The sequence below is a fragment of the Anoplopoma fimbria genome, chromosome 12 (assembly GCF_027596085.1).
Source record: "Anoplopoma fimbria isolate UVic2021 breed Golden Eagle Sablefish chromosome 12, Afim_UVic_2022, whole genome shotgun sequence".
Classification (NCBI taxonomy): Eukaryota; Metazoa; Chordata; class Actinopteri; order Perciformes; family Anoplopomatidae; genus Anoplopoma; species Anoplopoma fimbria.
Genome location: NC_072460.1, coordinates 23,111,440 through 23,138,025, shown reverse-complemented (window position 1 = coordinate 23,138,025; position 26,586 = coordinate 23,111,440). Strand labels below are relative to the sequence as shown.

The 26,586-nt window shown below is 42.4% G+C and overlaps 1 protein-coding gene across 1 annotated transcript in view; it reads left to right on the top strand.

The window, feature by feature from the left end:
* Positions 1-26,586, top strand: part of plxnd1 (plexin D1) — a 67,161-nt gene that overhangs the window by 3,764 nt on the left and 36,811 nt on the right. Inside the window, exons 2-11 of the mRNA XM_054608856.1 lie at positions 573-749; positions 5,291-5,422; positions 5,987-6,087; positions 11,507-11,636; positions 16,230-16,407; positions 16,653-16,761; positions 21,889-21,988; positions 23,317-23,415; positions 25,150-25,239; positions 25,602-25,710. Coding sequence (XP_054464831.1) covers positions 573-749; positions 5,291-5,422; positions 5,987-6,087; positions 11,507-11,636; positions 16,230-16,407; positions 16,653-16,761; positions 21,889-21,988; positions 23,317-23,415; positions 25,150-25,239; positions 25,602-25,710 — 1,225 coding nt within the window. The remainder of the gene's footprint in view (positions 1-572; positions 750-5,290; positions 5,423-5,986; positions 6,088-11,506; positions 11,637-16,229; positions 16,408-16,652; positions 16,762-21,888; positions 21,989-23,316; positions 23,416-25,149; positions 25,240-25,601; positions 25,711-26,586) is intronic.

The window sequence follows — 26,586 nt, the reverse complement described above, 5'->3', positions numbered from 1 at the left end:
TAAGTTTCACTTTTATGTTGCCATGGCCGCTGAAATGTGATCTTTTGTTTTTTGATGTAGTCCATAGTCTGAAGGCCAGCGCTGGGGGAAAGCCAGACACAATTCATGATAAGAGACACAAGGCCGCGAGCATGAAGGGCCCGTGGGAAACGACTCTACAAATATCTATTCTGCTTAATTCCTTTCTCTTCTTTTTTTTTTTTTTTTTCTTTGCCTCTGCCTTTGCGTGTTCTGAAATATTCAGAGAATTCCCGATAGGTGCTGGTGCTCATCGAAGCATGGCGCTAATGTTTTATCATTGCCTGCCGAGGATTTGACAAAAGCAGAGTCTGATGAGTGTTGAAGACCCTTGTAAGCCCCTTTCAAGTATTCCGAGATGTCTAAAAAGTGATTTGGAGGAATGAGCAGCACCGTTGTGATCGCTACTATCAGCTCTTGTTCTACCACTCTGCTTTCATCATCAGCGCTCTCTCTCTCTGTAGCGCTCCGTTCTCTAATCTGTGTGTGTGTGCGCTTCCATATGCGATCTAATGAGCATTGATCTCACTCTCATCTCGTCTGTGTTGTTGTAGCTGCAGCCCGAGCAGCTGGACTGCGGTGCGGCCCACCTGCAGCACCCTCTGGCCCTGAGGAGGTCCCTGAGGGCCGTTCCTCTGGTGGAGTACACAGGACTCAGTTCGGTGTCCGTGGACGACGTTCACAACCACACTGTGGTTTTTCTGGGAACCAGTAACGGACGACTTCGTAAGGTGAGATACATGAGGATGACCGGCAGAACACACACACACACACACACACACACACACACACACACACACACACACACACACACACACACACACACACAAACACACACAAACACACTAACTGGGTTGGGACCAAGTCATTGTTTTCCAAAGTCACAAGTAAATCCAAAGTCAAGTCTCAAATTAAGCTAGGCAAGTCGCATGTCAAGATTGGCAAAGATCCAGAACAAGTTGCAAGTCAAGTCAGGCAAGTTCTGATTCAAGAAACCAAGTCAAGATGGACAAATTCCAAGTCAGGTCTCAAGTTAAACTAGACAAGTCCTGAGTCAAGAATTGTGTCAAGATGGGCAAAGTTCCAAGTCAAGTCCCAAGTCAGGACAGGCAAGTTCTGAGTAAGGACCCAAGTCAAAATGGACATGTTCCAAGTCAAGTCTCAAGTTAAACTAGACAACTTTCAAGTCGAGTACCAAGTCAAATTGGGCAAGTTCCAAGTCTAGTCTCATGTTAAGACAGGCATGTTCTAATGAAGTCTAAGTCAAGTCTCAAGTTATGCTAGGCAAGTCCCAAGTCCTGAATCAAGATGGGCAAAGTTTTGAGTCAAGTCCCAAGTCAAGACGGACAAGTTACAAGTCAAGACCGACAAATAATGAGTCAAGTCTCAAATTAGACTACACAAGTCCGGAATCAAGTCTCCAGACAAAAGTTCCAAGTCAATTGCCAAGTCAAGACAGGCACGTTCAAAATCAAGTCCCAAGTAAAGATGCACAAGTTCCAAGTCAAGTCTCAAGTTAAACTAGACAACTTTCAAGTCGAGTTCCAAGTCAAGACAGGCCATGTCAAGTCTCATGTTAAGAAAGGCAAGTCCCGAGTCAAGTCCCAAGTCAAGATGGACAGAGCTAAAAGTGAAGTACCAAGTCAAGACAGGCAAGTTCTGATTAAGGTTCCAAGTCAAGTCTCAAGTTTAACTAGACAAGTTCCAAGTCAAGGCTCAAATAAAGACAGGCATATTCTGATCAAGTCTAAGTCAAGTCAAGTTAAGCTAGACAAGTCCCAAGTCAAGCCTCAAGTCAAGATGGGCAAAGTTCAAAGTCAAGTCTCAATTAAAGACAAGCAAAGCTATAAGTTAAGTCCCAAGTCAAGACTGACAAGTCTTACGTCCTAAACTTTGAGTTTTGAGTCTTAAAGAAGTCAAACTATTTGCATACTGCAATTCCTTTTTTGTTGACCATGGCATAGTTTTTGTTCGTGAACAAAATCTTTGGTATCATGTTTTTCAGCTTTCGCTCCGTAATGTAAGATTAGTTCTTCGTGGTTCTCTTTGGCAACTTGATATTATGGGATTGGTTCAAACCAAGATGGTTTGCATTGTTAGTTAGCAAGTTAGTTGATTGAGGAAATTAAAGAACATGTAATTATTTGTGGCTTTTTGAATTAGGGAAGTGAAAAGCATTGAAGTTAGTTGATTTAGTCAAGTGGAGTCTAAAAGTCACCAAATTTGTGACTAGAGTCAGACACCAGACCAAGTCATGTAGAGAGTCTACACCTCTGCTCTCAGGGCTTCTATAGTGTTTGAGCGAAGATTGGAACTTTTCCAAACTAACACTTCCTCAGGTCTTAACACAGATGCAGCAGATGGCCAACACTAAAAGGAGTTCATATATATTTTTTAATGTGAACTAGCCCTTAAGCTTGGGAAAAAAACCTATAAATGTAGAAGTTGTGCTGCTCTGATGTGGCTGCGGAGCCTTTTCAATAAACCAAACATAGGTGTGTGATGAAACATTCGGAGGAATGTCTGCTTTCATCTCGTAGGTTCTCAGCCCCGTCACCCCTCCCCCCAAATCATCCATGACCCATCACGGCCCATTAAGTAGTCCTAATCATGTGCTCCAGTGTTCCTCAGACCTGGTTATTGTCTGAGAGATCACCAGAGCGCCGTTTAACGAGAGCGGTTGACGAAGTATGACTCCGTGTGTGTTGCTCCGCTTCCTCAACATCTGCAGAGGGTCCAACTTCTCCCGTCCAATTAACGGCATTCCTTAATTCTGTCTCAACAACATTCCTGGTCACCCCTAACCGAGCTGAGCTGAGAAGCTCTCTGTGGGAAAAAAACACACATAAAGCTGTCTGACCCTATTTTTACAACATTAAAACCTTTTCTGCTGGAGGGTTACAGTTGGTTTCTGGATGGTTTTTAAACAGATGCTCAACACTAGTGAAAGTGACTGTGTTTGTGTACGTCTGTTTTCTTGATTGCAGGTTTGACTGTGTTTTTGAGGTGTTTGACTTTGTCTGTAGGCCACTGTGAGTGGTTTAGTGATTTCTTGTGTTTACTCAGAGATGAACGCACACCCTGTGATTATGTGCTATATGTGTGTTCTCTCACAATGTGTGTGTGTGTGTGTCTGTGTCCTCGTTATAAAGGGCGCACACTATTTTGCGTGACCTTGGGCAACAAAGTACTCCGCACTTTTTAGCTCTATGTGTCTTTTATTGTTTGTGTATGTATCTGTGTGTGGCAGCGTCTGTGTGTGTGTGTGTGCCCTGAGGATAGAGCTGTTTCAGAGGTTAATGGTGCTGTTAGTGTGTGTAATGTGATTCTGACGGTGAGTTTGGCTCAGCCTAAACACAGGGGAACAGTGGTCGAGATTAAGTTAGGCCTCTTTTACCGTCTTTGAGAGGGGCCCTCAGTGAAGTAATTTGTAATTACATGCATTTCTTAATGAAGTCTCTCCCTCCCCCATTACAGCTGACTTCCATTTTTCTGCCCCCTCGCAGTGGTTGACTTATATCTCGCTCAAATTTTAACCCTCGCAGTCGATCCATCCTTCCACGCCTCAGTTCGTCGCTTCATTGTTTCCCTTTTCGTGCTCCGTCTCAAATATAAAAAGGCTCCTTTGATTCTTTTCTGCAAACAAACAGACTTTATCTCTTTCTCCCTCATGTCCTCCCATCTCTTTATTCTCTCTCCTTTTCACCCAGGTACACACACACACACACACACACACACACACACACACATTGAGTGTGTGCGCACAGCAGCTGAGCACTCCTTAGTTGAATGGGGTCTTTCATCTGCAGGCAGATAGACAGATAATGGAGTCAGAGCGACCTGCCAGTACAGCAGGTGTTTTGTTGGTTGACCTGGTGGCACGCTGGGCCACAGCTCTCCTCACTCCTCCTCCTCCTCCTCCTCCTCCTCCTCCTCCACTCTGCTCCCTGTCCAGGTGTGTGGGCTGCTGTTTACCAGCTCCTCACTGTGTCACCCAGCGTATGTGTTTGCAGTCTCTGGGGTGTGGGGTTGAAGACATAGCACAGCTGCTTGCTATCTCCAAGTGTGTTTGTGTGTGTGTGTGTGTGTGTGTGTGTGTGTGTGTGTGTGTGTGTGTGTGTGTGTGTGTGTGTGTGTGTGTGTGTGTGTGTGTGTGTGTGTGTGTGTGTGTGTGTGTAGATGGGTGGGTGGTGTTATAAAAACGACAGTGATATTTGGAGGTTGAGATAATGCCTCTCATCAGAGGTTAAGCCAATGGTTTACTAAGCTTCTGTCTGCTCTGGTTCAACATTAACCAGCAACGTCTCAGTGGGTGGTGATGCTATTGTGTGTGTGTGTGTGTGTGTGTGTGTGTGTGTGTGTGTGTGTGTGTGTGTGTGTGTGTGTGTGTGTGTTTGTTTGTGTGTTCAGTGGATGGAGAAGTGACACAACCCGTGCTTGTCACCAGATGCCGGTCAGTTTGCCAGTTCCTCAGGATGTCTCCCTTGAAGGGAGACCCAACAAATCGCAGAAATAAGAGCTTTCTCTGTCTGCGTGACAGGAAGTCTCACTCGGCACAGTTTGTTTTTGCTACACAGCTCTGTGTGCGTGTGTGTGTGTGTGTGTGTGTGTGTGTGCATATCTCTGTGCGTACGTGAGAACATGTCACCCGCTTTATTATCTAGAGCTGCAGGAAGGCCAGCGCGTAGATAAATCACTGCTCTGCAAAACTAGATTAGGCACACGGCTCGAACAAAGGGCCTCCTAAAATATATTTGAGGGTTGGAAAATATTTTGAAAGTGAACATAGGAGCATTTGTGATTAAGAAAGTACAATTAACAGAATCTTGCAGCTATTGCATGTACATACATTAATCTATGAGTGCTGACCTGGGTATCTCAGTCAGGTTCAGAGCTACAAAAGAACATGTTTATCTTCCTTAAACACCTTCGTGCTCGGTAGCAGTCGCCTCAGAGTTAGAGGAGTGATCACGATGTGGATTGCTGGCATGAATCCCCTGCCAAAAGCAGGTGGAGGGGGTGAAAAAAAAAAAAGAAATGCTGCTTCTTCTGAGAAAAAAACACCTGGCCCTGAGTTTGAACTGAGTTGCTTGATCAACAGAAAAAAAACTGCTGCGGTTATATCGAGCAATTCTCATATTTTTGATGAGTTCTTTTTTGTGAAGCTCTGTTAACTTTTTCCCAGTTGAATGAACCTTGAAGTAAAATGTTTACTGCCACATTCTGCACCTGTTCCAACTCTTTGTCCTCTGCTCTGATGTCTCTCTCACAGCTGACCCTCTTGCCGAACATGACCTTGGCCAATCAGTGGACACTGAAGCTGCCCGCCAGCGAAGCGGTCCACCACATCATGACCTTCGACCCCAACGACAGCAACTTCCTTTATCTCATGACCTCTCACCATGTAAGAATGTGTCTGCCGCCGACGGCTCCTCTCTCTCTGGAGGACGTCTGCTGATTCTCCACACCTCTGTCGCTGATTTATTCACGTCGGCGTGGAGAATTACAGCAACAAGACCTCATTTCACATCCAAGCGAATCCCCCTCACCTCAGGTTTAGCTGAGTAAACGCACGTATGTGATGCAAAGACGTGTTCAAACATTCAAAAGGTTTCGGGTGTTGCATCTCCAAAACCAACATGTTTCACAACAGTCAGGCTTTTGACAGGATGTGGCATCACCTCCATCCGACCTGTACAGTGCAAATGCACATGCACGTTAGCTTATCTAGTTCTCCCAAAGCCCAAGGTGACCTCACTAGTCCAAAACCTGAACATATTTGATTTACAAAACACAGAAAAGCAGCAAATGCTCAAAAATAGGAAGCCGGAACCATCATTTTTTTCTTGATAAATGACGAGATGATTATCAGAATTGTTGTTTTCTGTCCATTCTTCGTTGTCAGTTCTTTGTTAAAGGCCTGCATGAATATTTCCGTCTAAAATAGTGTTGTGTTTGTGCTGTGTAGATGCTGAGGGTGAAGGTGGCAGACTGTGACCAGTGGAGGAGCTGCGGCGACTGTTTGGGAGCCGGCGACGCCCACTGTGGCTGGTGTACTCTGGAGAACCGGTGAGAAAAGCAGCACACAGTGTGTTTCTGTTGCTTCTCTGTCTGTTTGTTCTCCATCTGTCCAGCTAAACGCCCCGCTAAGACTCTCAGCCTCTCCTCTGCTGCCAGCAAAACGTATAATTCAACCAAATTATCATATGCTCTGGTGTCACGCTCATGCCACATCCTTTTTTTTTTTTTTTTAAAGTGTTTAGAAATGGTGGATATGTCTCTACTGTCTGTATTTAAGCAGTGAACAGGCTGCAGCTGTTTGTACGAGCGGTTCAGTTACGTTAACGCTCATTACAAAGCAGTAAAAGATCAGATTGATGTCACAGTGAAACCATTTGAGCTTGTCGTTTTTTTATATTTTATATAAGCGTTTAAATCGATAAAAAAACCCACAGATGCTGTTTCTTTGCTGGTTTTCATCGCCCTCGTTCTCAATTTCAAAATGTCGCTCGGCTGAATGAGCCTTTGGCAGTGAGGGAGTTTTGTTTTGGGGTTTGAAAAAGCTGTTGTTTTGGATCAAGCAGAATTGATTTGCTTTTCATTAGGCCTCAGTCTGGGGGAGTCACATCATTGTTGTGAGCGGTCCCCCCCCCACTCTGGCTCCGTGGTAGTTTAGGGAGGGATTGACAGGCCGGGAGCGCCCAGCGAGGAGTGACTTGGCTGGAGTGTGAGCGAGCGAGAGAGCACACTGTGATTAATGTGGCTCTGTCAGGGCCGGCTCTCTCTGGCCGTCGAGCTATATTTGTTTGTTTGTTTGTTTGTTTGTTTGTTCGTGTGCGTGTTGTTGTCTTCATGTGTGTGTGTGTGTGTATTGGTTGGTTGCTTGGTGATTAAAGCAGATCAGAGGAGATAGTGAATTTTGTGATGAGTTGTTCTGCAGCTCTGGAGGCTCTGGCATCGCCGGGGGCCATTCAGAGCTGGAAGAGTGGAACGGATGAGTTTTGTGTGTATGTGTGTGTGTGTGTGTGTGTGTGTGTGTGTGCGTGCGTGTGGTCAGCCTGTCTCGCTGTCATCTCCTTGTCTCCTCTCCCTATTTAACTATGTGTCGTCTCTTTATCCCAGTCCTTTTCTCGCTTCACTGCCTTTTTTTTTTTTTTACCCTCGTGATTCTCTCTCTCTCTCTCTCTCTCTGCCTTCAGCTTCTCTTTTTTTTCTCCCCCCCGCCTCCTTTCTCGCCCTCTTATTCCAGTAGCTTTGAGAATTTAGTTATCCCACTCTCAACCTCCCTCTCTGTCTCCCTAGTCCTCGTCTCCTCCTCCTCCCCCAGTGCCCTTGTCCTCCTCTCTACCCCTCTACAAAGGAGCGTTGATTGTGATGATGGTGGTGGGAGGGAGAGTGCACACTGGTTCTTTTGACAAGGAAATGTCAAAGTGTGTAAGCCCTGTGTGTAAGTGTCAGTGCGAGTGTGCGTCGCTGTCTGACTCTCGGAGGCCAGGGAGCTGATGTCATGCGTGTGTGTGTGTGCGTGTGCGTGTGTTTGATGCACTGTTTGGCCAGTCATGCCAGCCGCTGAGCTGGCGCTGTGGCCCTCAGAGCCCGAGGGATCATGGGGTTGATGTGTGGGGGTGGACGGACTCCTCCATCACCTTTCTGTCTGATACAACTAGAGTAAAGAGAAGGAGGGTGGAGGGGGTTGGAAAAAAGCACCGCTGGAGGACTATATCTCGCAATCTGTGACGCCACAACTGTCTCCGTGGGTGCCGGTTTGATTTTATGCATGGCTCTGACGTCCCCTCAGCACATCTGCATGTAGAGAGCATGTCTGTTTGCTCGTTGGAGTCGTCATTGTTGTCTGAATAAGAGAGCGAGATAGTCCCTCGACTGGAGATAAAGCTCAGTCCTTGATCGCTCTCCAACGTCGGAGCCGCTCTAATCTACCACATGTCACAAGAAAGCACTTAAATATCTTTATTTGAATCAAATTATGCGTCATGTGCAGTCTTTGCTATTCACAAATTATCATGCTTATCTCACAGCGACTTTGTGTGAGTGTGTGTGTGTGTGGGTGAGTGTGTGTGTGTGTGTAGTTAGTAGCTTGTATGTTCTCCGGCTGTTTAACAGTCACTGGTTTCCCACCTTATCTGTCGAACAGACACTTAGAAGGTGGTGAGTTTTCTCGGGTCATATTTTAGCTGCATATGTTGACTCTGTTTATTTTAAGGAGCTGTTTGAAAAGTCAGCATGATGTTGTGAGACAGGTGAGTGGTGTTTGTGTGTGTGTGTGTGTGTGTGTGTGTGTGTGTGTGTGTGTGTGTGTGTGTGTGTGTGTGTGTGTGTGTGTGTGTGTGTGTGTGTGTACTGTATGTGTACAGTTGTTGGCAGCCTTTAAGGGAAGAGAGAAGTGCTTTGGATGTATTTCTCCTCACTGCTGCACTTGATCAAAGAGTTGTGTAAACAAGCGGACGAGTCATGAATGCATTTTAGTAAAAAAAAAAAATTGATACAATAGAGAAAGAAGAAGACATCATGATGTGAATTTTGCCATCCAGTCATTTCAAATCACACGGCGTTTGTTGATGTTCATCTGAGACTGCATGTCTTTTTCCTTTTGATATCACAAGACGACGTTTCCTGGACGCCTGCTTCCGTTTATACCAAGTGGCATCTATGATGTATTCAGCACTTAAAGATACAATCTGGAGTTTACTTGATAATCTAAATATATTCTTCTCGATGGAAAAACAAGCAGGGCCCCTTTGCACTCATTGTAACCCAAGAGGAAGTTGTGTTTTACGCCGTGATTTCAAAATGAAATGTAAATAAATCTCTAAACAAGTGACATGATTCATGTCCCAGAGGGTTGTAATCTCAAAGATATGTCTGAAATGACAAACCTCAAACCTTTTGAGTGCTGAGGAAGTGTCTCTTTAGCATCCAGTATCAAAAAGTACCCAAAGTTAGCATCAAATGCCACTTTTATATGTCCCGGTTAAGGTCATGAGTAATCTTACACCATTTTATGTGGGCAAAGCCCTTGTTTAAAAGTTTGACATATTAATAACGCAGCAAACAATGATTTGCAATATGAAGATAAAGTGGGTTAATGTCTGGCGGAGCAGATTCACTCTCTCTCTCTCTCCGTTTGTTGTAATCTGAGCTTCTCTTTATTTACCTAGCCGGCGGTCTGTGAGGGCTTTTAGTGTTTGTTAGTCTCTCCAGCTCGTTCTCACATCCATGGCTTCAAATACTGACGTGTTCAGACGCCCCTTGACTTCTGATACAGACGTACAAGGCATCCTTCATTTAGCGTCTGTATGAGATGCACCAGGCTTTCAAGTAACTTCAATGTAAACCCATCCACGTCATTATTCTACAGAGACACATGTTAGTGTCCAAAGTGTAGTTGAGTAATTTTGAAGTGACATAAATGTCATAAGTTTATATACTTATGTTGAGTTTTCTACGTTTTACCTAGAATAGATACAAATTTTGAGGCCAAACGTGATGTTTTATATTGTTTTTAATGCCTTAACCTAAGCAACCCCCCAGGTTAACACTGTTAGCACTGTTTCTGTTGTTTACGCTGTTAGTGCTCTTAGCAATGTTAGCTGCTAGCCACCAACTCAGAGCCATGTGGAGGCAATAGATATGCTCTGAATTCCATATTGAGCACCGAACTAACAAATAGAAAAGAACAAGACTAAATAGTGTACAGCCACGCTAGCAGCTCAGTGAGGCTGTGCACAGCTAAATGCTAACAACGGCATGTTAGCATTCTCACAATGTACTTACATGCTAATGTTTACAGTGTTCATCATCTCAGGCTAGTGATAATGTCAATAGTTTTGCAGATATGGTCATAAAACATTACATTTTTACCTGATGATGTTGCTTGATGAAACGTCAGGATACCAGCGTTACAAGAACTCATCCTCTGGGGACCATGAATGTCTGTACAAAGCGTAGTAAGGTTAAAAAAAAGCACCACTTTTGTACTCTAAGGAAACTCACTGAGAGCAGCAATACCCCAGTTGTTCTCAAAGAACAACTTTCGAAATGAAAACTAGATCAATAGCTTAACAAGTTTCAAGTGTATCAGACTGCTGAGAGTGTGTCCAGAGTCTGATTGTGTCTTGGGGATTTTTTTTTGTGTGGCTTGCAGAGGCACTCAGCCCTATTTTTAGTTCGGCATTGGACCTCGTGGCCCCTCTCAGTCCCTCAGCGGCGATGGGACTGAGAATCTGGTCATTGGCTTTTTTCCGGACACAAATACTTGGAGGCATGTGGGGTACACAAACACACGCTTTATTTTAAAACAACTAAAGAAGTGTGAGAGGGAAGCGCGATGTGCCAAACTCATTATGTGACTTGTTAGGACGCAGCTGAAATGGGGCCTGTTTGGTTTCTCCTTACTCTGAGGTCACTTTGTCCTTCCAGTCTGCTCTGCAGATGAACTGAGCTCTGTGCCAACGGCCACTGAAGTTCATTAGTGAAGCAAGAGAGTACGAGGCCACCTTGCTTGTTGAATGCCCTCTCACAATTCCTCTGTCCTAGACATTCATTATACTCACAGATTGGCGAAAAGAACACACTGTATTCTCTGTGCAAATATCACACAGACACACACATTCATGGAGGCACTGTTGGTCCACGCACATTAAGAATCAGCAGTGGGGTTTTTATTTTTTTATTCAACTATTGGGCGAGTGGCCCCTGATCCTGCAGGACGTGTTGCCATAGCAATGTGTGTGACCTCAGAGTCAAGTAGTCTCTTGTGTTGAGCCGAACGAACTGACAGCCGAGGTCTGAATGTGACATTAGGAGACCAGAGCACCTCAGGAATCTGTGGGAAGCGGACCGTGAAACCCAGCGGTGAGAATTCGTCAAGTCCAGGGATGAAATGAAAACACAAAAATTTCGTCCTCTCCTCACAAAGGATTAAATATTGAACCCAAAGCTCAGTCTGGTCGTCAAATGACTGATTTGGTCCTGATTATCAGCTGTGCCATTGACAAACAATTACTTTATATATACAGTACCAGTCAAAAGTGTGGACACACCTTCTCATTCAATGGTTTTTCTTTATTTTTATTTTTATTGTAGATTAATATTGAAGACATCCAAACTATGAAGGAACACATATGGAATGATGTGGTAAACAAACAAATGCTCAACAAACCAGAATATGTTTTATATTTTAGATTCTTCAAAGTAGTTGAATGAGAAGGTGTGTCCAAACTTTTGACTGGTACTGTATATTTATGAGATGATCATGACATGCTGATGGAAAATCCAACCCTTAAATGTTGCGCCAACTTTTGCAGCCTAGTTTTTCTGTGCAGACCAGAAAAGCAAAATTGAGTTTCTGGATTTAAGTTTCCATGACGTATTCAGTACAATCTGCAAACATCCCTGTCTCTTTGCGCTCTAATCCAATCTGCACATCGATACGACTTGATAAATAGGATTGTCTGTCACTTTGTCCCAGATGCACCATCCAGAAGGAGTGTTCTCGGGGGCTGCTGGCTCGCTCCTGGATCAGCTTGGGCGATGGCCCCCAACAATGTCCCTCCATGACCCTGACGCCCCCGGAGATCAGCATCGCTGCAGACATCAAGGTAAAAATCTCCCGCTGCATTATTGTTGTCCATCACACCTTTTTTTCACTGTCAAGGTATGTTTGTAATGGGGGCAGCGTATTTAAAGCGGGTGAAGCACGATGTCTCATGACCACCTTTATAACCTGACACCTCTCACTATTATTATACACTCTATTATTACGACTCAACTGATACAGTCATGCCAACACTGTTTTGCTGCAGCAGCTCTCTCCACCACCACAACCTCCACCTTACAGTGTGTGCATGTTTTTTTGGTAAAGCTGACTTTACTAAGAAAGTTAAAGCGGCTATAATCAACATTTTTTATAATAGAGGGCTGCAGAGATGATGTATTTATGAAGGCAAACCCTGTAAGTGATGACGTTTTGTAGTCTCATTTAGCTACTTGCTAGCAACCGCCTTTTTTTATCACACGTAAAAGCTTCAATATTCACAAAAAGGGTATTTAAGGATGTATTTTATATCGTAGAACAAATCATTACAGACTTTATTTCAGGCATCTAACCAAAAACCCATTTAAAAAAACATTGACTTTGAGGCAAGAGACCGGAAGTGCAAAAATGCTGACTCATTTCCAGGTTGTTTGGACTCATTCTTGCAGCCCTCTGTAACAATGTGCAAACAATGTGTGCTAGTTCATTCTCACCGCTCTCACACTGGTTTTGGTTAAATGTGACATACAAAGTCAGAATATAATATGATGCACGTTCAACATCTAACACTGCCAATGAAACATGTGTGACTGTGGACTGTTTACAGTTTGGAGCGTTACTAATACGATCAGTTCTGCAGGCGTGTTTCCTTCAGCATACAACTGATCGGAACACACACTTTTATCAGTCTTTCTTTCACAGGTAGTTGAACTGTAACAAAGACACTGAGAACTTGGTTGTAAAACTACAAACCAGGTGTGTGTGTAAAACCAGAGCTTACGGTGGCCCAGCATGAGAGAGCATGCCGAACACAGCTGTTTCCTCCTCTTAGACCATTCACAGACAGTGATTCATTTAGGTTTTCATATTTTCCGTTGCTCCGTTTGGCTCAGCAAGAAAGATATCTCCGAGCTACCAGCTGTTGCTCTTCGATTAATCAGATAGTAGTATGATCCATAACAATGTCAGAAAATGTTGAGAAATGTCACTCCGTGTTTCCAAAAGTCGAAGAGGACTTCCTCAAACTCAAGGATATTCAGTTTACTGTCAAAGAAGAGTAAAGAAACCAGAAAATGTATATTTAATAAGCTGGAACCAGGGCATTTTGACTTATTTATGTTAAAAAATAACTCAAATCAATTAATCCATAATGAAAATATTTGCGGAATGGTTTAATAGTTGACAACGAATTGCAGATCTACACACCAGGGTCAAGTTTTTATAAAATGGCTAAATTGTTTGAATTATAATGGACATTTACCCCATTAATCTGTGGCAACAGCATCAGATCTAATTCATAGGAAGTTTCACTTTGTTGAATGAAGGAGGGTGAAGCGTTAAATTTGCGGTTTATGGCGCACAGGAAATGCCCACATGTGCAGGAGGCCCAGATTGACCCAGTTTATAAGAAAAAACAGATATTTAGTGAATAGATTTGTGCTGAAGTTGAAGTCAGCAGTGTAACACAAATCTATCGTTAATTTATTTGGTCCAAAAATTTGCAGCATAAAAATAAAGGAAAAAAAGAAAAAACATTTAATTAAATCATCAAAGGCAGCACTCTCATGAAGCAGACTGGACTGGACCTTAATTCTTCAGGAAACCAATATAAGACTATTCTACCTTTTCTAACACACAATCAAATTAAACAGACTTAGAAAAATACAAAAAAATACCTGATTATTATCACACATTAATATTGCCTCACAAGATAACTGCCCCTAGTTATACAATCCAGACATTATGTAATTGGTTTGTGACATTTAGAAATCTCATCTCGCAAAGGCGATAATATAATCTGATGTAATTATTTTCATTATTTTTGAAACTGGAGTGGAGCAGCCAAAATTGCGAGGTGCCTGTTCCTGTTTCGCTCCATCAGCTCCAGTGGCGGTTGTAACATTCGTTAATGTCACCACCATCGTCTGCTCGTCAGCAAGCACCACACTTTACTCCACCGATGGTGTTAACCTATGTTTTTATATTTAACTGTGCACTCTTTGGCTTTGTCAAAGGGACTTGGCATCATGTTACTTTATTATGACTTTATTGCCATGAGACATCTGATCTCACACATGTCAGGCTATAACATCATCTTATTTTGATTCTGTTTATTATTAGGCTTCTTGTTGTACTTCAGGGTGGGGTGAAAATATGTTCAAGTCCTTTAGCAGCCAGACTTTATTTAGCAGCTCTGTATTATGCCTCCGTCTGGTACATTTTTCGTGACGGAGATCTTTCAGCAACGCCTTGAAGGCATTTCTTCACATTTGACTCAAACGTTCATCGTGACTGAAGAATTAACTTATTAGATTTTGGAGGTCAAAGCCAAAGGTCAAAGGTCTCTGTGACCTCACAATACATCTTTTTGGCCGTAACTGAAGAATTGATATGCTAATTATGACAATTTCACACAAATATATGAAAGGATGAAATGATGAAGTGGTGACATTTAGGACATAGATGTAAAGAGTGGCTGTTTCTCCAACTCTGTCATGTTTGCCATAAATGTTTGGCGGTATTGACCAACAGAAGTATAAATAGGCAAGGGGAGTTCCTCACTTTTTCATAAAATGAAATATAAGATTCAACATCCTTTCCCAAAGTCAATAGCAACATAAACATAGATCAATGCAATACCATAATAAACCTTAGTTTAGTTTAGCATTAGCATGCCAGATTAGCATGCTCATTCTGGCACAATTAGTGTGTACACGTAATGTTAGTTTGATGGTTTTCCTTTAGATTTTAAGCCAAACTGTAGAGCCATTGACTTTAAATTGTACTTTAAACTGTTTAAAACAACTGGTGATGTAAAGTTGTGTCTCTGACTAATAATATACATCAAATTATACATTAATCGTCCTGATGGACTGCGATATTTACATCTGCTGCTGTATCCCAAATCTAGTCCACGCTGTAAATCTAAAAGAGTCTGACAAAGTGTCAAAAGTAAGTGTGATCACAGTGAATACTAAATTTGCTAGATTTATTAGGATGCTGTTGATGGAGCTACTCACACAAATTACAGAAAATATATGACAGTGGCAAGACAGCTCCAAGGGTGTCTGTGAAATGAAAAGTAATCTTATGAAGAACATTTTTTATATTTCATTTTGAAGTCGCAATCCAATGTGGCAGTTTGATTTCTGTCCTTTGGTGTCATTCCCTTTTTTTTAATATAAAAGTATAGTAATTATTATTCAAATTGCAAACGTAGTATACTGTGAAGATTAAATACTACAGTCTGATGCTTCCCCCATTTGCAGTAGCAACCACTAAAAGTATTGTGTAACAAAATGATTATTATTATTAAGAAACATAAACTGCATGATTTCAACTCTCTTTACACAAGTTTCTGTTGTGCAAATGAAGCAATACATAGTTAAACTTTCAGACAAAAAGATGACACAACAGCTCTGCTGACACACGGAAAAAGATTTAGGATGAGTCACAAAATCTGTCCTCTTCACCTATATCTTGTACTGAAAGGATTTTGATTTTAATCAAAACCGGCAAATATTCTGGCAGAAAGAGTCCCTGCATCACACTTTCAAGGCATGTAAACTGTTCCTAGAAGCATAACAACACTATGATAATTAGCTCACCGAATTTTGACACTCGGAATATATTTGACCTTTAATTACAGCTCGTAATTAGACGAGACTGAGAGACGACAGGTCATTAATTGGTTCATTAATTGTGGGTGTTTGCTTGTTATGTAGGTCAGTTTGGCTTGGGGCTGTAATAGATCCTCCAGCTGTCCGATCCACAGGCATTCTTCAGAGCCTCAGGAAGCACGGCTCAAGGTTGTCTCCCCAAACAGGAAGCAGCAGGCAGGAAGTCGGGGCCTTTTGGCAGGAAATGATCAATACGGCCGAACAATAGAGCGGATTTTTTAAAGACATGTTAGCGCATGTTGCCGGCCACCCGAACTCCTATCTGCTGAGCCATGGATCATTTCGTCTTTCTCTTCCTCTCTGCTTAACAATCCTTGTCCCTCCTCCTCTTCCTCCTCTTCCTCCTCTTCCTCCTCTTCCTCCTCCTCCTCCTTCCTCCATTTTTCTCACATTGAAATCATTTAGCTGAAATTCAGTCATGTCAGTGAGGTGTTATCTTTCTCATTATACGTCTGTCATACTTCATCACATAACCACATTTAGATGTGAATCTAGCAGCGCGCCATCTGTTTCTTCATCGCACATTAAATTCTTCATCTCTCTGCCTGTGCTCCTGTTGCAATCTTGAATTAACGCCAGCGCCATTTGCCCTCAACCAAAGACTAACTGTACGTACCCTGGATTTGAATATATATACATAGATATATATCTATATATATATATGTATGCGTGGGAATGTGGACTTCAGTTAGTAATTAATTTTCTGTTCGCATGAGCAGTAATTCATATTCGTGCTCCTATTTCTGTTTCTGTCGTAGGATGTCGGCATCCTGATAAATGGCAGCGTTCCCGATCTGGTCGGCTCCCAGGTGGAGTGTGAGTATGGTCCGGGTGTTTCTACAGCTGCCACGGTGCACCTGGATTCCGGTCCCGCCCAGATCCAGACCTGTCCCCTGCTCCCCCGAGAAAACTACAAACCAATCCTCCCTGGAACAGGTGAGACTGAAAAACAACCATTTGGCCGTGTGCCAGTGCTGCCCTCCTTATCTCCCCTCACAATACAAGTACATTTATGTTGTTCATCCTTTTTTTATTTACAAAACTCTGAGCTGTACTAGAATAAATGTAATTTCCCCCTTTTGTCTTTCAAAGTCAGTGTAGCGCGATGCCTCGCTGTTTGTGTTATGACAGTGATACCATCTCAGATGCTCAACATTGTTTACATGCCTTTGTTTCTGCAGATCATCTGACCGTTTCCGTGGCGATAAAAGTGAATGGCACATCTGTGGTATCTGGGAGCTTCATCATCTACGACTGCGAGAGGACCGGCGCAATACACCCCAAGACCTCGTGAGTCACTCATTCATTGTCACTTTTTTATTTATCTATTCAGGGTGTGTGATGATTTTGCCAACTTGAAAGTGCTTTGATGTCTTACGTCCAAGGAGCAAACCTCCATCGCTAAGAAATGAAGCGAACATGCCAACAGTGCTAACAACTGCAGCTCTTTAAATGGCCACTTGACGTTGGCTCCAAATGTTCATTCTTCATAGACATTTGGGTGAAAATGCCCAACTATACAGCAGAAATAAACAAGACAAGAACCAAACCTAGCAAACTGTCAGACACCTGCTGCAGTAAAATGGGACCCAAAACACTACCAATTTCAGACTGCCAAAAAGAGTCCAATCATCACCACTTGGACCTTCATCGACTGGCATTTTGATTTGCAGGCGATCCCTTAAAACAAACCTTTCTAAATGAAACCTAAATACCAATAAACTACCATTATATCCCAGCTATGGCATCACTCAGATGTCCGCTGGAGTCTGGGCGTAGTAGATTGTACACACCGAAGGTTTGTCCCTAACCTCTGCCTCTCATGTATTTTTCCCCCTCTGCTTTCTATTTAGGGCGCCTCGGTGGGTAAATATTGCAGACACATCCTCTTGCCGCGCTCTTTGTGTATTTGGCTTACTCAAGGTTTTCTCAGCCCAGGATCAAATGTGGGATTAATATGCTGTAAACGTTAAGCCAAAGGAAATTGGATATGTATGTCTGGCCGGCCATGTTGATGTTTGTTTTTTGTAAAGGACTGTGACTTGTATGGCCTGGTCACAAAAAAAAGAGTTTTCTCATATCTCCAGGCAATCCAGCTGGCTTCCTCTTGCATGTTGGACCATGTCAGAGGATCCACTTTATCTGATGGGCAGATATTAGGCTCAGAGGGGCATTAGTGTGTGTGTGTGTGTGTGTGTGTGTGTGTGTGTGTGTGTGTGTGTGTGTGTGTGTGTGTGTGTGTGTGTTCGACTGATTCCCTGCGATTGAAATCGTTTGGGTGTGTCCCTTTTGTTCACTTTATGAAAACAGTCTGGAGGTGTGAACACAGCAGTTGAAGGTACACGTGTGCAAGACTGCACCCAATATGCGTGCACGGCCTCGGCGAGGTTCAGGAGTGTGAAATTAGACGTCGGTTTGTTGAAGGTGATAATGAGCAGAGTGCCATTCTCACAGGATGAGCATTGGGCTGCAAACGACGGAGCTGCTATACTCTGTCTGATTTTAATCACTTCAAGCTGTTTTTTTTTAATAATCCCTAAAGAGAGTCATATGAACCACTTCTCTGCAATTAAAGCACAATGTAGAATTTGGGCCATCGTTGTTTTTTGTTCATGCAAAAGCAGAAAACGTTTTTAGGTTAAATGATCTGTAAGGGAGTCTGTGCAAACAACAAAAAGATCACATAGGAAGAACTGTAAAAGTAAGTTATATGCTTTAGCGCTTGATTTAATTAGTTTGTTATTCAAAAGCAAATTTTCAGTACAAACTCTCAAAGTGCTGGACTATATTGGAATTTTAAGGCTGCAAGTAATGATGTTCATTGTCGATTATTTATCTGTTATTTTCTTGAATGATAATAGCATAATGATAAAAAAATATATATAATAAAATCATAATAATTAGCCGCTTGGTCGGTCAAATGTCGGAAAATGGTGGAAACTAAACAAGTCACAAAGTAAAAGGTGTCGTCTTCCCAACTGCTTGTTTTGTCTAAACAAACGTCATTTTCCATCACGTAGATTAAGACGGGCTGCAAATCATCACTATTGAGAAGCTGAGACTTGATGAATCAGTTATCAAAGTGGTCGATTAATTGACCAATTGTTCATGAATTATCAAAAGAACAAATGACTCATTTTGCAGTTAAATGGGAAAACAGCTACAGAACTGTTAAAGGGGCTCTCTGCCAATTTTACACATGAAGATCATTTCATTCTCAGGCTTGGAAAATAGTTGCATAATGTCTTCGGTAGCTCTTTTTTTTTTTTGTCGGCACGGTCACTGGATATTTATCTGATGATGAACTGATGTATTAAAAACAAACTTATTTCTACATTTATCATTATTAATGTAAACGTGGCAAAATATTACGTTTCTTTTTTGTTAAATTGTGAATGATACCTCACTAACCTACAAGAATGTTACAAATTCTAGCTTTAAAGGGTCTTTATTCATGATACAGCAATTTGTGTTAAATATGTTTGCATGTTTTTCTCTGTGTTTGCGTGTGTGTGTGTGTGTGTGTGTGTGAGAGAGAGAGAGAGAGAGAGAGAGTGTGTTGTCAGTTCTCCCATGACCCGTTCAAAGTGGTCACTAGGCAGAGTGTTAATGACAACCAGACGATTGCATTCCTGTCTCACCACATAGCCCAGTAGGACAACCACCTAACCTGCCCTCTCACACTGTTTCTCTCACCCTCACACACACACACACACACACACACACACACACACACACACACACACACACACACACACACACACACACACACACACACACACACACACACACACACACACACACACAAACTCACACCCTTTCTCTGTTTTATTTGCTTTTTGCATCTCAAGTTTTGGACCTTCTCCTTTCTTTCTCCCCTCGTCCGTCTCTGTCCGTTTGCGGCCCTGTCTCCGTCTCCCCCGACTGAAAATTGCTCTTTTCTTCTGGACGTTTTTTCCTCCTTGACAGAGACGTGATTGAGGATGTATGTTTAACCGCTGTGTCCACTGAGAGGCCCTGAGAGTGTGAGCCCGACTGTGTGTTTAGTGTGTATGTGTGTGTGCGTGCGTGTGTGTATGCTCATTATGCGTCGGGGTGGGCAGCGTTACCGGGTATTTACTGTCAGTGTTGGGTCAAGCAGAGAGAGAGAGGGAGGGAGAGTGTGTGAACAATGTGTGTGAAGGTGTGTGTGTGTGTGTGTGTGTGTGTGTGTGTGGTGGTGGTGTATATGTGTTTTAATAGGACAGAAAGGGAGTCAGGGAAAACAGAAAAGCTGCAGCCGATAAGAGCCTAGAGGGGGCCGTCTGCTTCTAATCAGAACACACACATGTTTCGATTAAGTCTCTGCATCCCTTTACACCTATCCCAGTCTACGCCTCCCCCAACCCCCCACCCCCCTGTCTAAAGACCTCCTCGGAGTGCTGCTATCACTGGAGGCGCTATCGTTCCTAGTGTGGGACATCTGTCTCCTCCCGGAGGCAATACAGTGACACACACACTCACACACTCACATACTTTGCAGTCGAGGTGTTCCAGTTTAAGTAGTTTATCGCGTCAGATGTTTTTTACTCCAAGTACGAAAAACAATCCATATCTTCAAACTCTGCCCTTAATCTTCTCAGCTGCACAGCTAATCTGAACTCGTAACCTTTCTTTAGCTTAGTCTATACTCGGCTGCCAGAGGTGTGTGCGCCAGAAAATGACGTAATCACAACCTGTGTATCATTAGCGAAGGCACTTGGTTGTGCATTTCCCAAAAAAGCACCATAAACATGTTGGAGGATTTTATTGTTTTAGAAACCAAAGGACTACAATAAAAATAAAAATCAGCCAAATCAAACTGTTTACAGGAAAGTCAACCTTTGTTTGATTTTAATGCATTTGATACTCAACTTCTTCCTTTACAGGGCTGTTATTAAGGCAATAAAGTAGAACATGAATTGAGATATGAGTTTACAGTTAATAATAGTTACAATTCCTCCTCTGCATTATGGATGTTGGTTAATGGCATATTGCTAGTTACACTCGTTGTTTTTTTTATTCTTTACAGTTCATTTTGTTTGAAGGTCCACTGGCATTTTGGTCCAACGAACAGCACATTGAGTATTAAAGCCATAATGCATGCTCTTAGCTCGCTCTCATAAACAAAGCTTTAGAGGGTGGATCACACAAATCACAAGAAGCTCTTTTTTTGTACATATATTTACATTGACATAATCTCTATAAACCCAAGGCAAGGTGATGAGATTTCGGTATCAGAAGCGTTGTGGTTTTCTGTTTGTCGTCTGATTACTATTGACCACTCATGTTAGAGCAGGCTTTGGTTGAATGCAGGTAAATAATCTGTGTGGAGAGAAAAAGAGGCTGAACGCTTTGGCTGCAAAGCAATCTGGGATCCCATCGGATATGTTCTGATGATGATGATTTAGTTTTTTATTGGTTTATAATTAGCTTGTAAACTGGCTACTTGTGAAACAATTTTGTCGTACTCCAACTCGCTAATCAGACTGTAAACAATAAGCAGCGCACAGAAAAGGAAGTGTTGTCCCGGATATCCGCTGGCTACACAGGAACCCCAGAAATATATCCCCTTTCCCCCAGAGGCTTATAGAACCGATAGACGGTGAGCTCATAGATTGATATATGGTGGCCGAAATCTCAGGAAACACAAAGTAAGGCTGTAGCAGCAAACCCCCCCCCCCAAAGAAATTAAATAATGTCTTGTAATTGTAATTGAGTGTAGCCTATTATTGCATGTGAGTTCAATGTTTTATTTGTAGGAAGAAGAATGTGTTATATCTTCTTTTAAAAGTTTACTTATTCTTTGCATGGGATTTGTTGACGATCATAGATATAATATAGAATATCTTATCATTTAACCTGAAGTGTGATTTAGGATTTTCAGACATCTACAGCTAATATTCATGACATGTCACTCCAAACAACAATTTCTAGAAGAGGCGAGTCTTTAACCTTTTTATTCTTGGACAAACGATCATTGTACGGAGTCTACAATCTGCTGAAGGACCTTCTAACATATCCTCACTTAGCTTTTGTAAAACTCTAAACGATACTCACAATGATAGAATTACAGGAGGCAGCACTCACACACACGCTGAGTGTTTGAAGAGAAGTGCTTTTTTTTTTTCATCTCAGCAGCTTCGGCCCAGTTTGACCCCCCTGACTCGTTGTGTTGCAACTGTGGAATGAATGTGTCTGCTGCTGTGACTAATCATTACTTCCTTTTATTAGCGCCTCACTTTGATGCCTCAATCAGTTTCGCCCTCTTATGTTGTGTAATGGGGCCACATATTCAACTTCTGAAAAGACTGTATCTACTGCATGGGAACAGATCAGAGGGCGATATGAGGGGATTTCTTAACTCTTTCCATTTCTATGTGTGTTCATCTCTGTCAGATGTGTGAGCTGCCTGAGCACCCGATGGAAATGCTACTGGGACCCTGACAACCACCTTTGTGTCGCCAGTAAAGATGATTCAAAGCCCAACCTGCTGGAGGTGAGCAAACTCTCCTTTTTTCTTTTTATAGACCAAACAGACGCCTGCAAGGGGTCTCATGATATTAAGATCCCACACATCCCACATAATCCAGACTCTGCTGTCCAACAACTCCTAGTGTGCTGTAATGATCCGGGTCCAGACGGGGTTGGGCAACAGCAGCCATGTGGTAATTCAGTTTGAGGTTACAAGTGTCTCAACCACAGTATGTAGAAATGTTGAAACCGGCTATAAAATCTCAGGAGGTTCTGGTTTAACAGACTCCTTACAGGATAAAGAGCTGCTCTAAAGTTTCTCCTTTTGGCAGTTTGGTTTGATATCCCAGCATGTGGAATAGTAGATTCATTGTGTCTCTATTTTTATAGGGAATTATTGCTAAATGTTTTGTGCTTGTTGCCAGCTCAGCGCTAATCTACACCTACATTTTCAGCCATGTTTTTACACATTGTATTCCACTCGTTTTAAGTAGGTGACTGTAAACAAATGGGGTTATGTAGATGTATGTTTGGCAATGCAAAGCCCCATGAGGGTGTAAACTACTCTGAAAAGCGAAGAAATCTAACTACAGTAGCCTCATTAAAACCAATTTAAGCTCCCCAGCGTTTTCTTGACAACTTTTAAGATTAAGTCAGACATCATATGATTCCTGTCCCCTCGTGCGTTTTATTGCCCAGTCGGATACCAAGGGCCTCCCAGCAGACTTTGGCCCTGAGGAGGCTACTGGTCCCAGTTAGAGCAGAGAGGATGTGACTCACTGGTCTTCTGTTCAGTTGCTGGTCAAGTGGTCTTGTTTCTAGTGTTTTACTGCAGTGACTGATTGATGTTCCGCTTTATATCACAAGACCCCCTGACTAAAGGCAAAGAGCCCCTTTTGTTACACAAGTAAAGCAATAAAGACACCGTTGCATTTTTCTAAGCAAACGCAATGAATCCCGTTTCAGATCCACAAGATCCACAAAAACAAACAAGCTCAAGACGCCTCTGCTTTTTTAAAATAAAGTAAAATTTTAGGTTCTTTTTAAGAATGAAAAAAATGGATGAGGTCGTTGTGATGTGAGTCATAAGGAGATGAGGAGGAGGGTTTTCCTGTTCTGCTGAGCCCATCACATGTGTCCGGTGGCTCTGTTTTTCTAATCCCTCATCGTCTCTATTTGAAGCTATTGTTGTTTCCCCTCGGAGCGAGACTTTACCCTCTCATTTCCTCCTCCTTGCACATAAACAGGACAGGTATTTTGGGTTTGCGGATGTGTGCATGGGGAGCCATTGTTTTCATTAACTCCTGTATGTCACTTCCTGCCCCGAACCACCCCCCTCCAATCTCTCCACAGAATGCCGTTTCCTGTCCCAGCCTGGTGGCCTCAGAGGTTCCTCCGTGCCCCTCAGAAATGGCCCAGGACTTCACCTTGTCCCTCAGCAACATCCAGGAGGTACGCCAGACAACCTCCGGCTATACAGAGCTGGACTTGGATTTCGTCCAGAATGCATGTTGTGAAAATGATTGGAATAAAACAGAAGCATATGGTGTGTTTGCTTCAAGCCGAGTTAAACACAGATGGATACTCGCGTGCATGCGATTTGGGTCAATGAATGAGAAAAAAAACAAAAAAAACCTAAGCTTGGGTGATCTCCACTTCACGAGACAGAGATGAGAATGAAGAATGAGCGAGTATCTTTATGCTTATGTAGCTCGCGGCTCAGCTGTCTGGGCTCACCGTGCCTCTGGTGTCTGACTGTGACTAGCTGAGTTGTGTCCTCGTCAGCACACTGTACAATATGCACTCGGTTCCAGGCAGCACACGCGGCAGGAGCTTTATTTCACTCGTGTTCAATTTAGATTCGGCAAGTCCTTCCAGATCCGTCTTTTTTTTTTTTTTTTTTTAAACTCCCATTCTCATTTTTAATCCATGCTGAGCGAGTCAGACGCTGATCCTGCATCACTGATAAGGACACAACTGGGATCTACTAAAAAAAAATTCAGTGCGGACTAGTTGCCAGGCGTGGTCAGTCAGATGGCTAACCCCGGCTGACCTTTCGAGCCCTCTCTCCCGGTGTGTTGCCATGGTGACAGACACTGAGTCAGATAAAAAAAATCCACACATACTCACACACACATTACCTAAGGGAAGCCTGGACGTGACTGGATATTCATTTTACTAATAAACATAATATAACATATATTAACATAATATAAACTGTTTAGACTTTGCAGTGATTAACAGTCAAACCAAAAAACATGTAGCAGCGAGCTACCAGGTGCAGCCAAAATCTTCTTACCGATAAAAGTCATTTCATATATCAATAATCATACATGTCATTAAGAAGCATGTTTCTGGTAGTTCAATAAATCAATACCTTGTATTAAATATCCACATCGTAAAGCCTATCAGATTTCCAGAGAAGTTTGCGTTAGTATGTGCTTGTAATTATGTATCAGCATATCTGGATATATGAGTCCATGATGATACGATTCCACTCAAAGATGATGAAATATCATATTGCGTTATCGCTCAGCCCTACTTGCTAGTTTGTCCTCAAGTATCTATTAGAACTCAGACTAAACATAAGTCCAGGAAACATTTCAGTGTCTAGTGTAGTTTTTCAATGAAAAAAGGAACTTTCCAGAAGCCCCCCCAAAAAATCAAGCTTCTCTGGTGTCACAAAGCACAGAGAAATAGTCCTGGAGAGGGTGATAATAAAGACCAATTTAAGCTGGTGGGATTCGCGGACAAATTATTTCTTTCCTTTTAAGTAATTACCTTTTACTGCTCTTATCTTTTTTAGCTTATTTATGGTTCTTACCTTTGCGTATCTTGGCTCATTCAACTCGTGTTTTTTTATGAAGAATGAATTCATATTCATCACTCTGGCTCCCAGATGACTTTCAGAGATGTGGGAGTCCAGATGTTTATGAATATGAATTTTGAATGGATTGCATCTTTCCCTGGCAGGGACAATTATTGCGAGGTTATTTCAGTTCCCCTGTATCCTGTAACCCAATTGTTACCAGACATGTTTTGAGAGATCGTTTCTTTGCAGAAGCTCATTTTGGGTAATAAAGCAGTGGTTATCTCATTCTAAGAACAGCGTGACATCACAGTTTGCTCGCTAGTTATTGTTGAAATATTGCACATTGTTTTTAAATTAGTGCTTTTGCTCGACAGGGGGAGGACCTGGAGTGTTACTTTGGGACACAGCAGCGATATGAGGCCACGTGGCTGAACAGCTCGACTGTCAAGTGCAGCGGAGTAACAGTAAGTACAGACAACGACCTTCAGGAAATAACTAATGAGTTCATTTTCCAAGTCAGAATTAAAATCAGTGAAGCTGAAGCTCAGTTAGTGTGCATCTACTGGTTCAATGTGTTCATTATTGTTAGATTTAAACAGGCCCTATTATGCTATTTTCCGGGTGCATATTTTTATCTCAAGTTACAGTTACAACATGTTTGCATGCGTTAATGCTCATAATCCTTGTTATTTTTAATTATAAACCTTTGTTTACAAGTTGGCTAAGAACCTATTATTTTCTAGAGGGGGTCAATGTATGAGGAGGCAAAATGACACACATTCACACTCTGTTTTAATTGTTGTCTATTACTTTTCTGTCCATGTAGCTGTCCACCAATCAGAGGAGCCAGGTTTACCACCTCTACCTGAGGAAGAGAGGACACTTTAGTGGACGGACGGAAGACGTCTTTGTGGACAGCCCTCAGCCCATGAGAGGTAAGACATTGTTGTGTAGACATGCAAATTATATAAAAAAACAAAACAACAGATGAGAAATACAGCTTCCATTTGCTACGCTTCAGCTGTTCGCTCAGCTATCCCGTATTCCAGCGTAATTAAAAACTGGCAAAAACAAGGAAAAAGAAATGTGACATAGCGTGCCACTGCAGCTCCCAGAATGCAATTCACCTGTGCACAAATGTTGTTTTTCTGATGAAGCCGTTGGATTTGATTAAACCAGGAGGAACCGCTTACAGGGACAAACAGCGTTAGACTGCCTTTCACTTGCAATAATAGTAGTTTGTGTATTACAACACATAATTTGCCAACTAGTAATTTACCATACTGTCATATTCTACTACCGTCTAATTACACATAATGATTATAGAACACAGGGAGGTGCAATTTAAGGTGTTATCGATTGCAATGCGTGTCCGTATGTGTTGTTGCAAATGCAATTTGAGCTCCATGACAACAGTGAGGTGATGGGAAGTGGCCCTCGTATTGTTAAAACTTGGCATGTTATCTATTGTGCAGCAGCTAAAAGCCCATCCTTGCCTATCCCCAAGTCCCAGATGTGCTGTTGGCGGTCCATGTGTCTAGCATGTGAACAACAGCTCTGGGCCGCAGCCAGACACTCTGCTCGGTTAAGGACATGACAGCGGCTCCGTAACATGCCGAATCATCACATTTTAAAAACACACACACACACACATACAATGCAATATGAGCACAAATGCATGCACAGATGCACATGCAGGGATACAAATGGGATTTCTCACTGGGAGGCACATTGGAACATGAACATAATCATCTGTTTCTCGCTGGCTTTGTTCTCCTCTAGCTCTCTCTTTTTTTTTCCTGGTTTATTTT